Source organism: Ictalurus furcatus, chromosome 6, assembly GCF_023375685.1.
Source record: "Ictalurus furcatus strain D&B chromosome 6, Billie_1.0, whole genome shotgun sequence".
In the NCBI taxonomy this organism is placed as follows: Eukaryota; Metazoa; Chordata; class Actinopteri; order Siluriformes; family Ictaluridae; genus Ictalurus; species Ictalurus furcatus.
In genome coordinates, this window is record NC_071260.1 from 27,224,180 (window position 1) to 27,237,745 (window position 13,566).

Sequence of the window (13,566 nt, forward strand, 5' to 3'; positions counted from 1 at the left end):
AGGCGATTGTATTTCATATTCATTGACTATAATCAAAAATTGTAAAAAAAAAAAAATATATATATATATATATATATATATATATATATATATATATATATCTTTATTTATTTTAAATATTAATAGCTGTATCCCAAACGCCGCCATACTTCCTCAATAGGCACACTATACTAAGTGTGCACCAGTGTTTTTTTACGCCTTATATAGTGCACTTCCTGTCTAAAAGGACAGCCATTTGGAATTCAGCTCCGCTCTTATTGGGTGTGACAGCGGTTTGGGGAAATCTGTAGGCGTGGTTAAATCTGTGCTGGAATAAAGACGAGTCCTATTGGCCGGCACGGAGTTTTGCAGGATCGGTGGGCGGGGTTAAGTCTGTGCTGGAGCCGAGGCGCATCTGCATGGCGGTTTTCGATTACAATGAAAATGAAATGAAATGAAATGCAAGTCTGGATCTGCATTTTGTCAGCGAAATCGTTCTCTCGTGTGTGTGTGCGGGTAAGATTATGTTTTTGTTGTTGTTGTTTTGGAGTTGTTTGGGCTTGCGACTCGGTGTTTGGTGTTTAGTGGATCAGTGGTGGTGGGGTGTGATTAAGCGGAGGGGATCAGCTGGAAGAGGAAAAAAAAGAAAAGAAAAAAAAAACACCACACCAAGCGGCTATTCTGTAAATAAATCACCAAATGCAAGGCATCATGGCAGCTCAAGTGCAGTGTATACATATGCATCAGAAATCTTAAGCTGAGCTAATTTATTGTCCCATTCTGCTGGCTATTTTTGTGCTTTCTTTCCTGTAGCCTCTTTGCTTTTGAAACAATAGATGGTGAAGTCCATTAGACAGAAAAGGGTGTCGGCACACACAGAAACTTCCATTATGCTGAACCGAACTTAATGCATTTACAGACACCCTCCCACAGCTTTAAGCTCAATACAGCACTACTGAAATATATATAATATATATATTTATATATATATATTTATATATTTATATATATATATATATATATATATATATATATATATATATATGTGTGTGTGTGTGTGTATATGTATATTTAATACACCCGATTTCTTAATATGATAGCATATCTGTTTAATTACATTCAACAATAGACATTGTCACAAAGCAGCTTGACAAAAATCTGGACGGAGATCCATAATGAGCGAACCAGAAGTAGCAGCGGCATGGAAACACTTCCTGAGACAATACGAGGAAGAAACCAGACTCAAAAGGAAACCCGTCCTCTTCTCTGTGCCAATCGATTATAAATCATTACCATTTACAGGTGTAGAAGAGTAAATCCAAGCAGTACTGAGTGTGTCGAAGAGATGTTCGGTCGGTGAGAGTATATTGTGAATAACAGTCCTGAGATGAGCACAGGGCAGTCTTATGATTCCAGCAGCAGTCCTTAGGTACAAGTCTATAGTATCCACGTGAGGTTATCCGATGAAGAAAGGGTGAGACTTGGGCGTTAACTGTTTTTGGGAAGTGCGAATCTTTACGTTATCCACGTGGGACCATGTACAGCAGCACATGGTGAGTCATAAATGCAGAAAGCGCCAGGCAGAAATAGAGTATCAGGATGATTCAGGCGGGTCTGGAGGGTGATGGAGCCAAAGCAGAAGAAATGTGTCAGGATCAAGCATCCGCATACGGTGGTACATGAAAGTGTGTGAACCCTTTAGAATTTTCTGTATTTCTGCATAAAATATGATCTGATGGATCTAGAAAAAGATTGGGAAAATATTGCCAAGTCAAGATGTGCCACGCAGATAGACTCTTACCCAGAAAGACTGAGTGGTGTAATAAAATCAAAAGGTACTTCAACAAATTATTAGTTTAGGGGTGTGCACATTTATGCAACCAGGTTATTGTATTGTTGTTGTTTTTTTCCTATTTTTCCGTAAAATTTTTCTGATTGTTTTTCCACTTAATTTTTATGTTATAATTTCACATCGAGGGTGGAAAATGATCTGACACGATTTATCTTTAATTTGTTTACATTGCAAAAACTTGCCATTTTAACTGGGGTGTATAGACTTTTTATATCCACTATAGTGTATAACTAAACACTGGGTGTTAGGTGGGATTCTTTCCAGTCAGTCACAGTGTACCATGCCCAGATACATTCATACCTAGGGCAATTTATCAAACCCAATCCACCGCCTACTGTCATGTTTTTGGAAAATGGGAGGAAATCTGAGAACCTACAGGAAAACCAGGTGAAACTCCATGCAGACAATTATCTGAGCTCAGGACCAAATTGGGGACCCTAGTGTTGAGATGGCAATGCAACACACTGCACCATTGATGAATTGGTGTAACTTGGTTCTACTTGTAATTTAATTAGTTCGACCTAACATGCTAAATATTTGGGTTATAGTAATAAAATCAATCTGTGCTGCAATCTTTCATTATTCTCCATTTTTTTATTTTGTTATTTTTAATATATTTATTTTATTATATCATTTGTTATTTTTCTGTTATTTCTTACATTATTTTCCATTAGATCCTTTTTTTTTTTTTTTTTTTTTTTTTTTAAACACTAAAAGTGTTTAGATGACAAATATGTACAAGGTCTGTGCATGCATCTTTACTACACTGTGTTTTCTTTAAGAGGACTATCCCATGTCTTCTGTTACTTTCTTAGGATGACCATGCTTGAAAGTGAACAGCAATCTGCCTGAGGCCATTCGCATACATCAGCTCCTGCAGAGGTTTGTTAACACACAGCAGTGACTCGACAGTGCAGCATGGAGCAGGTGGAGCAGTCAGGATCAGAGAGCCCCCAGCCATCATCCATACAGTCCGACACATCTACAGCTCCAGCAGAGGAAGGAACCAGCGGAACGAGTACCCGCAGGAAGCGCAGGAAGAGGGAGCCACGGCCTGAATCGATCATTGTGTACCGGTCCGACACTGAGAGGACTGACGGAGATGAGCGAAGTGGAGATGTGGAAGTCACAGAGAGAAACTCGGAGGAAGGGGCTAAATTTCTCACAACCCCAACGGGGGAAGGTAACTTGCCTTGGCATATTTTCACACACTATTTCTGTAGAGCAGGATTTTTCTGCTGAATGTGACCGGTGATGCTTCAATGGTCTTACACTTATAATTTGTCATCATAGGCAGAATTTCATCCAACTGCAAAGTGTTTTTTGGGGGGTTTTTTTGCGGATGTGTAGTCAGGGTGTGCCAGTATTTTAGTATGGATTTTATGACAATTTTTTTTATATAGATTACTATATAATTATTGTGTTGTCATATATATTAAGTATACATTAAATATGTATCCTTAATAGAAAATATAGACAATTGACTGTTTTTTGTTAATCATTAATGAAAATGCACATGATGAGTAAATCCATCATAATGTGATTTCCTGTGGACAGCACCTCCCAGACGACAACAACAACAACAACAAAAATATAATATCACAATATTTTGCAGTACATTCTTTGAAACATGGTGCCTAAGCAGGAGAAAATTTCCCAGTCTAGGATTTTCAAGCTGAACTTGCATTCCAAAATCGTAAGGCTTATTTTGTGAGCTTTTGTGATTTGTTTATATTGGTTGAAGGTAGATTTGTCTAAAATATCTACAGTGCTGTGAAAAAGTATTTGCTGATTTCTTCTGTTTTTGTGTATATCTCGTACTAAGTTGTTTCAGAAATTAAAACAAAATCTAAGATAAAACAAAGGCAATCTGAGTAAACACAAAGTACAGTTTTTAAATGATAGTTATTTATTGAAGCAAAAAGGTTATCCAATACCAACTGGGCCTGTGTGGAAATGTATCTGTCCCCGTAGTTACTGATTCCCCAAATATATGAAACTGTATTCATAATGGGGTTCAGCGGGACTAGACACAACCAGGCCTGATTACTGCAAACCCTGTTCAATGAAAGCGACACTTAAATAGAACCTTTTCTACAACATGAAGTTGGTTAAAAGGTCTTACCCAGTAACACACACTGCCAAAGTTGAAAGAAATTCCAGAAATGATGAGGAAGAAGGTGATTGAAATACATCAGTCTGGGAAGGGTTACAAAGCTATTTCAAAGGCTCTGGGACTCCAAAGGACAACAGTGACAGCCATTATCTCCAAATGGAAAAACTCTACACAGTAGTGAACCTTCTCAGACGTGGCCGACCTTCCAAAATTCCTCCAAGAGCACAGCAACTACTCATCCAGGAAGTCACAATAGAGCCAAGGACAACATCAAAGGACCTACAGGCCTCTCTTGCATCAAAAAAAGTCACTATGACTCCACTATCAGAAAGACGTTGGGCAAAAATGTCATCCATGAAAGAGTGGCAAGATGAAACCCACTGCTAACCCAGAAGAACATTTAAGTCTGAATTTTGCCAAAACACACCTAGTTGATCCTCAAACCTTTTGGGAAAATAGCCTGTGGACTGTTGAGTCTAAAGTGGAACTGTTTGTAAGACAGGGGTCCCATCACATCTGGCGTAAACCAGACACAGAACTCCGCAAAAAGAATATCATACTTATGGTCAAGCATGGTGGTGGAAGTGTGATGGTGTGGGGATGCTTTGCTGCTTCAGGGCCTGGGCAACTTGCAATAACTGAGGGAAACATGAATTCTGCTTTCTACCAGAAAATCTTGAAAGAGAATGTCCGGTCTTCAGTGCGTAAGTTGAAACTCAAATGCAACTGGATTATGAATCAAGACAGTGATCCAAAGCACAGGAGTAAGTCCACTTCTGAATGGCTCAAAAAAGCAAAAGTTTAACTAATTGAGATGCTGTGGCAGGACCTTAAACAGGCAGTTCATGCTTGAAAACCCTCCAGTGTAGCTGAACTAAAGCAGTTCCACATAGAAGTATGGGCCAAAATTCCACCACAGCGATGTGAAAGACTGATCTCCAGTTATCAGAAGTGTTTGGTTGCAGTTATTGTTACTAAAGGTGGCACAACCAGTTTTGAAGTTTAAGGGGGCAATTAGTTTTTCACGTGTGATGGGTGTTGGATAATTTTTTTTGCTTCAATAAAAAACCGTATTGTGTATTTACTCAGGTTGCCCTTGTTTTATGTTGTATTTCGTTTGAAGATCTAAAATGATTTAGTATGAGATGTACACAAAAACAAAGAAACCAGCAAATACTTTTTCACAGCACTGTATAATATTCATTCCTGATCCGTTGTTATGAACACACTGCTCACTTGAAACCTTACCTTGATTAGTCATCTCAAAATAGACAGAACTCCCTAATTTGCATGTTTATGAAATATGAATGAGGAGTCTTGAGAATCACAGATGGTTCCTTTGGCTGTAAGACGGTAAAGCGCAAACATACCTGGCACAAATCAGAACACATTACTACTAACTATTAAGGCGAAGATAAATAAGGCTGGGCGCACGGTGGCTTAGTGGTTAGCACGTTTGCTTCACACCTCCAGGGTCCGGGGTTCGATTCCCGCCGGGGCCATGTGTGTGCGGAGTTTGCATGTTCTCCCCATGCTGCGGGGGTTTCCTTCGGGTACTCCGGTTTCCTCCCCCAGTCCAAAGACATGCATGGTAGGCTGATTGGCGTGTCTAAAAGTGTCCATAGTGTATGAATGGGTGTGTGAGTGTGTATATGATTGTGCCCTGCGATGGACTGGCACCCTGTCCAGGGTGTACCCTGCCTTGTGCCCGATGCTTCCTGGGATAGGCTCCAGGTTCCCCGCGACCCTGAAGAAGGAGTAAGCGGTAGAAGATGGATGGATGGATAAATAAGGATTTACTTGTGCTATGGCACTGATAACCACTTGTTCCCATGCAGTAGTCTCTCTTTTTTTTTCCTCTCGAAGTTAAAAAGACAAAAAAAAACTTTTACTGAGAACCTGCAAAGTGAAAAATCCTGACGTATTATACCATAGCAGAAGACCTTTGACTGGTACAAAGCAAAACTAAAATGAAAGCAAAAAGACTCCTTTTAAAAACGTCTTCTTGCAGAAAACTTTATTATTTTAACGATTGCACACATTTGTGTGTGTGTGTGTGTGTGGAACATCTGCCATACAAGATCCTGTGTAAGTTGTTTATAGAAACGATAATGTTTTATAATCCATTCCCTCCAGGATTTTGCAGATTTGGGCCAAGATGCATCATGTGACATCGTCACAGTGCACATTCAGCCCTATTTCAGTAGTTTTCCGCAAAAAAGCTCAATAAACTCCACAAGTTTTGAAAAATGCTGCAGTGAAATCAAGCATTTTTGGCCGCCGCAACAATCACAAAAAAAACCTCAGCGAAATCCTGTATGGACTGAGAATCAGTGTATTAATATAACTACTGTCAAACTATTGTCGGAGGCAGTGAGCAGGTATGGAGTAGGTCATGTTTGTGATGGGCTCCATTAAATTTGGCAGATCTGAAAACCGTCCTTGCTGACGAACTCGACAGTATGAGAACTGCATGCCATTAAAACGTAGGTTGTCGGCAACATTGCATTACTGCGCTCGGATCTGGAAACTATGAAAGACAGAAACAGATATGGAACGCGGACTCTCTGCGTGTTCGGACGATGTGACTTCGTTACAAGCTTCTGTGCGTAAACTTGAAACAGCTGTTGCTGGTCTACAGGAGAGAACCATCGACATGGAGAGGAGAACGAGGAGGTCAAACATTCTTATATTGAATGTGGCAGAGGGGCCAGGTTCGGGCTCTTGAGCTTCAGTCTCAAAGCTACTAAAAGAAGTTTTAGACATGGATAGGGAAGTGCCTGTCGACAGATCACAACGTTGTCTCCAGCCGAGGCAAGGTGGTAAACCTTGGGTTATTGTGGCCAAACTGCACTACTACCAGGACTGTATCGATGTCCTTCGTAAAGCTAGGGAGGCTGGACCCTTGCGATTTCAAGGATCCACAATTGCCATATTCCCAGAAAATACTACACATTTCAGAAAATGTTTTCAAAATTCAATGTTTTGAAACCTTGTAAACAATATAAAAGCCTATTAACACAGAATGCATGATTTTAGGCTTAAACGTCACGGGGATTAACTATTGCAGTTTGAACGGGTTTCAATGGGGACATTTTTGTCCTTAAGTTCCTGAGTGTAACTATTTTGTGTACCTAGTTTAAAATAGATTTGTGAAAGCAAATGAGGGTGAAAAATATTAAAATTCCAATAAAAATAAACACCTATAAATAGTTACACTCAGGAACTTAAGGACAATTTTATGCTGTTCGCATTAACAAAGACAAAATGATAAATAAATAAATAAATAAAAACCCTCCAATGAACAAGGACACACAAGGGTTAAGAAGTTGCGTATTTTTCATTGTATGGCCCTATCACGAGAAATCATATGTTCACCCCCTCTACTATAGATGCTGCTTTTAATCTCTGCATAGAAAATGGACTTGTCACATTAAGAGATCTATATAGTGAGAATGATCTTATGTTGTTTCAGCAAATAAGAACAAAATACAATATTCTAAATACAATTTTTTTTTTAGATACCTACAGGTCCTCAGCTTTATAACATCAAACACTGCTCACTTTCCAACATTACCTACCAATTCACTACTTGATAACATCTTGAAAATCAACCCACTTTCTAAAAATAATATTGGCATGATATACTTTGATTAGTTAAATGTTTAACAAAACTGAAGCAACAATGGGAAAGTGAACTTAACTCACAATTAACTCACAGAGGAAATATGGCAAGATATTCTAAATAAGATATGGGTGGCTGTGGCTCAGGTGGTAGAGCGGGTTATCCACTAACCGTAGGGTTGGCGGTTCGATTCCCGGTCCACGTGACTCCACATGCCGAAGTGTCCTTGTCCACTGAATCCCAAGTTGCTCCCGATGGCAAGTTGGCGACTTGCATGGCAGCTCTGCTACCACTGGTGTGTGTGTGAATGGGTGAATGAGACACAGTGTAAAACTTTGGATAAAAGTGCTATATAAGTGCAGACCATTTACAAGATCTGTTCAACCTCAATTTGTTTCCAACATACAATTATTCAGTTGAAAGTAGTCCGCCTGTACTGGACAAAAGCAAAATTAGTAAAAATCTCCCCAAATGTAGACTCATTGTGTGATAGGTGTGGAGTTGGGATAGCTAATCATACACCCATGTTTTGATTATGTCCAAAACTGATCAACTACCGGCAATCAATATTTAATTTTCCTTCAGGAGTTATCCATTGACCCTTCCCCAATGCTAGCGCTATTTGGTTCAACACTACCAGAACTCTGCTTAGATAACAATGCTAAAAATATCTCTACTAGCTAGATGTCTTATATTGCTTAAATGGAAGGACAGATCTCCACCTATCCACCAGATCTCATGTTTCATCTTACACTAGAGAAGATTCGGTAGTCCATGAAAGGCTGTAGTCAAATTTTTTCATTATTTGGCAGCCGGTGCTGACCTGGATCCAACTGAAATCTTTGCTTTCTGTGGTTTTTCCATCTTTCCTCCTCGGTTATTTAGCCCTGTGACGCTAAAAGTATGTTATAGAATAGAATATTTTATTCTACTACTTTTACTTTAGTTAATTTTTTTTTCTCTCCTCTCACAGAAATTCTTTCATCTGATTTCATCTAAATTTGAAAGGACAACTTTTACAGTTCCATTTTACAATATGTATAAGATTATATGAAACAATGGTTCAGTGGGGATGGGGAGCTCTGTTGGAGCAAGGGTGCTGCTTTTGTCTTACCTTTATTGGTTTCTATTATTATTATTATTATTATTAATATTTGTATTATTGATATCACTTGTATTATGAAAATAACAATAAAAAGACTGATTAAAAAAAACTATTGTCAGAGCTGCTGTTATAGAAAACGAATCAACACCAATCTGAACACCAATTCAACAACACGGTGGTGTAATTCGCCTCAACAAATCAGTAATGCTATTTACTCACTCTTTATTTCCAGCAGGCTGGAATCTACCCCCAGACAGCCGCTATGTGACGTTAACCGGCACCATCACACGCGGGAAGAAGAAAGGTCAGATGGTGGACATTCACGTCACACTGACAGAGAAGGAGCTCCGTGAAATGGCCAAATCCAAAGAGCGTCTGGATGCTGAGTGTGAAGCAGCAGCAGGAGGAGCAAAGCGCTCGTGTGGTTTTGGCTTAGATCAGGGTCCTCATGTGGTGCTGTGGAGTCTCTCGTGTGCTCCTGTCATCTTCCTGCTCTCCTTCATCACCTCATTTTACTACGGCACACTCACCTGGTATAACGTGTTCCTGGTGTACAACGAGGAGCGGACGTTCTGGCACAAAATCACAGTGTGCCCGTTTCTCATCATTTCCTACCCGCTGCTCATCATGGCTGTGTCGTTGTCTCTAGGGCTGTACTCGGCGGTAGTGCAGGTGTCTTGGGTGTTCAGTGAGTGGTGGTTCTCAGTTAGGGACCTAGAAAAAGGATTCTGTGGCTGGGCTTGTGGGAAGCTGGGCCTGGAGGACTGCTCTCCATACAGCATTGTAGAATTACTTGACTCAGACACAATTTCAGGGAGTCTACAAGGAAGAGGTCCTGGCGAGAGTGTGCAGACTTCCTCTGTGTGAGAGGTGGACTCTGAATTGGGTTTCTTAGAGTAAAAATGGTTCATGGATTAACATCTATTTGCTGGTCCTGGAACAACATTCCACTTGACCCATCACTGCTATTTGATGTCATTAGTTTGCGCTTCTGGATTCTCCCCCACCTGAGTCCTGAATGCACCTGTCAGTTTCCAGATAACAAGGTTATTGTGTAGCTTGGAATATCAACTCATAAAATGATGCAAAATTGTTTAGTTGTTGAAATGTTTGAAACACTGATTATATTTAGCTGCAGTCAACCTTTTAATCCCAAAGGTGTACAATTAGTAGTTTGTGCTTAGCTTGCAATAATGTTCACCATGTTGAACTGCAATAATTAGGTCAGTAAATTAGCCAAATAAGAATGGCAAGTATCTAGTCTCCTCATTTAATAGAACATATGAAATTGGTGCTGTTTCAGTATTTTAATAAATGAGGGTTTTTTATTTATTTCATTTATTTATTTGTTTTAGGTCATTTTTAAAGGACTTTTCAAGCATTGGAGGCCTGTTTGGGCTTAAATACTTGATTGCAGCTAAACATGGCTAGTGTTACAAATTCTTCCCTTCTGGAGACTTCCAGATGGAAGCAACACTATAAAGTTCAGCAGGATAGATAGAGAGCGGTACAAGGTTTACTAAGGTTCTCTTAATATTTTCAGGGCTTTCAACTGACTAAAATCTGGAGCTTAACAATACGTAATAGTTTTTTTGGAGGGTTCAGCTAACGCTAGTTACAGATGCACTTGGCCAACGCTAGTTACAGATGCACTTGGCTAACCCTAGTTACAGATGCACTTGGCTAACATTGGTTAAAGATACACTTGGTTAACGTTAGTTGTTGATACACTTGGCTAACGTTGGTTAAAGATACACTTGGTTAACGTTAGTTGTTGATACACTTGGCTAACGTTGGTTACAGATACACTTGGTTAACGTTAGTTATTGATACACTTGGCTAACGTTGGTTACAGATGCACTTGGCTAACGCTAGTTACAGATGCACTAGGCTAACGCTGGTTACAGATGCACTTGGCCAACGCTGGTTACAATTGCCCCCTCCTGCAACTTTTTGGTCCCACAGGATCCCACTGATGATGTTAGATGGCAGTGACTGGTTGAAATGTTGTATCAGAAATAACAATGCAATGTTGATCTAGTAACATACCCTACTTGAAGAAATAATGGTCACTGAGTACATCTGTGCTGGTTGATTTGTCCTAGTTGTATTGTTTGAGTGTGATTACATACAGTATATGGGTCTTATTATTGCTTGTGTAATGTATCCATGTCAGTATACACCACGTAACAAATGAAGTAATGAGCTTATGTGAAATACTTTATTTGGGTTCATTTGGCCTTTTCTTGTTAAATTTTTATTCAAGATCCTTTGCCATTATTTTGTTCCACAGGCAATTTTAATTTTTTTCCTTTTTTATTCATATATTTATGCTATTTATTTTTACTCTATTTATTTGAACAGATTGTGTCTGGATAATTAACAGTTGGTGCCAGGAGAGCTTTTCCAAGACTACAACTGAAAATAAAGAAAAATATTTATAATAATAAATTTTCATTAAAACCTTGTGCTGTACTGCTCACCACATTTAAAAGAATATTGTTCAGTAATTTTTCTTAATGACTGGTGATTAATGTATTTTTAAATATTTTCAAATTTGATAAAATTCTTCTCTTTTTTTTGCACAGATTTTGTCTTTTTAAAATAGTCTTTTTGCCTTTTTAAAAAATAAAATGAATAAAACCAAGAAGGTATGAGTTACACTAATTAGATACAAAAAATTATGGTAATTATTGTAATCAGTTTTCTTGTTACAAACTGACAGTTGTGCATGTGTTCAAAGTATACAATATAAAATGAACTCGCTTGAAATAAAATTCATACCTTTGCATAAAATTAAATATGTGGCTCTACAATGTATTTAACTCACATAATGTCTGTCTTTTCCATCCTTTTGACAATCCCAGTCTAGGTCTGATACTACATGGCTCTCTTAGGGTTTTTCTAGGAACATAAGGTCATGCATAACAAACAAGTCATATTTGCATATGTGCTTTCCATTGATTTGCTTATGAAGACAGGGCTGTAGGGCTGTTGTTACTGAAGCTGTGTTTATACATGAAACTTGCCTGCACATACAGTATTGTGCAAAAATCTTAGGCATGCTATTTTTGTTATAGATTTATGGGGGGTCATGTTGGCTTAATAGATAGCACTCAGCACGAGGCACATTTGTCTTGCACCTCCACAGTTGGGGGTTTGAATCCCACCTCCACTCTGTGTCCGTGGAGTTTGCTTGTTCTCCCTGCGCTTCAGAGGTTTCCTCTTGGCACTCTGGTTTCCTCCCCCAGTCCAAAGTCATGCAGTGTAGGTTGACTATCATTTTCCAAATTGTTTGTAGTGTGTGAATTTGTGTGTGATTTTGCCTGCAATAGGCTGGCCTCTGTCCAGGGTATACCCTGCCTCATGTCCCGAGTTCCCTGGGATAGTTATACAGTGGGGACAAGCAGTACCGAAAATGGATGGATGTTTATTTTATGACTTCTGCATTAGTTTGTCTTAGTTTGTATGTCGGTAAAGAAAGGTCATACCTGCAAAAACAGGAGCAAGTGTGACAGATCCTCCAGAAGAACTAAGGCAGATTCTCCAAGATGTTTAGTAAAACTTACCAGTCAATTTCCACATTGTACCTGAGATTACTGATGCATTTGTAAAATACAAAGGGTTGTAACCCAGATATTGACTTTGTTTACTACCCCGGCAAAAAATTATGGAATCACCACACTTGATGTTCACCTGGCTGTTTTACAAATGAAAAACAAATTTGCTGAAACAGTAATCAATGTTTGTGACAGAACCGCAGGAAATCGGCTGGATGAAATGGGTTTTAAGGAAAAGGAAAGCCCAACGAAAATCAGCACTAACACCTAAAGAGAAGCAATCATGGAGTGTGGATGATCAGATGAAAGTGATATTCAGTGATGAATCACGAATCTGCTTTGGCCAAGGAGCTGATGCTGGAAGTTTTATCTGGTGCTGTTTTAATGAAACATAAAGATGACTGCCTGAAGAAGACAATCAAATTTCCTCACTCATTTATGATATGGGGTTTCATGTCATGTAAAGGAACAGGGTAGACCTCAACAGTCAGTGCACAGGTGTACATTCAAATTTTGGACACTTTTCTCATTCCATCGATAGAAAATGGGTTTGGTGGTGATGATAATGCACCTTGCCACAGAGCAAAGAGTGTTAAAGCATTTCTTCAGGAAAGGCATATCAACTTAATGACATGGCCAGCAAACAGTCTGGATCTCAGTTTGATTGAGAATTTATGGTGGAAATAATTTTTTTTTTTAAAAAAAGGACCTGCAAAGCTGATCTGTCAACCACTATTCAGAAAGACATATCTCAGTATGAGACTCCTGAGGATGAGAGAAGTGAACCAGACGTTTCAGATTTGTCAGTCGGTGACTTTGTAATAGCAAAATTTGATACCAAAAGCAAGAGCTACCATTTAAACTTAATTTGGTTGGGTTTATGTTTTAAGTAATATGTCTAATTGTAAAAGGAAAATTGATTATTAAATTATTTTTTAAAAAGAGCTTAATTACCTAAAGTTTCACAATGGTTTGATTCAGATAGATGGTCAGTTTACCCCCAGATGGTGCAATTTACCCCTAACCTGGGGCGAATTGAGCCACAGGAACACTTTTTTATAAGCCATATTTTTTAGAGCCCTCTGTCAAAACATCCTGAAATTAGGTGAGATTCTTTCATTGTACTTTTGCCTCATTTTCCCTTATTTGAGTTAAGTAAATAATTAAAAAATGTCTCATCTTACCCCACTCTCCCCCTACTGTATATTGAAAATGTTGTATGGAGTGCATATATTGTCTTAGTTTACAGATAACAGCTTTGAAAGTAGTCGTGTATGCTATTTAATTCACTAATTAAATACCTTACTGTTATTGTTAGCAGGTTATAGT

The 13,566-nt window shown here is 38.8% G+C and overlaps 1 protein-coding gene across 3 annotated transcripts; it reads left to right on the forward strand.

Annotated features, from left to right (window-relative positions):
- The first annotated feature begins 192 nt into the window (after window positions 1-192).
- Window positions 193-11,827, forward strand: tmem169b (transmembrane protein 169b). 3 transcript variants are annotated; one of them, XM_053627402.1, is made up of 3 exons: window positions 193-495; window positions 2,647-3,014; window positions 8,910-11,827. In XM_053627402.1, exons 2-3 carry the CDS (start codon window positions 2,750-2,752, stop codon window positions 9,542-9,544), a joined length of 900 nt encoding a protein of 299 aa, XP_053483377.1. In that variant the 5' UTR covers window positions 193-495; window positions 2,647-2,749; the 3' UTR covers window positions 9,545-11,827. The 3 variants fall into 3 exon arrangements, with proteins under 3 accessions (XP_053483377.1, XP_053483376.1, XP_053483378.1); XM_053627401.1 differs by lacking the exon at window positions 193-495 and having other exon boundaries at window positions 1,083-3,014; XM_053627403.1 differs by lacking the exon at window positions 193-495 and having other exon boundaries at window positions 1,083-3,014; window positions 8,913-11,827.
- The last annotated feature ends 1,739 nt before the right edge of the window (window positions 11,828-13,566 follow it).

What these genes read in the sequence shown, in the direction of transcription:
- tmem169b (XM_053627402.1), top strand. Translation starts at nt 2,750, where the DNA reads ATGGAGCAGGTGGAGCAGTCAGGATCAGAGAGCCCCCAGCCATCATCC. An exon ending in CACAACCCCAACGGGGGAAG is followed by an intron (nt 3,015 to 8,909) that starts GTAACTTGCCTT and finishes CTTTATTTCCAG; the next exon opens with CAGGCTGGAATCTACCCCCA.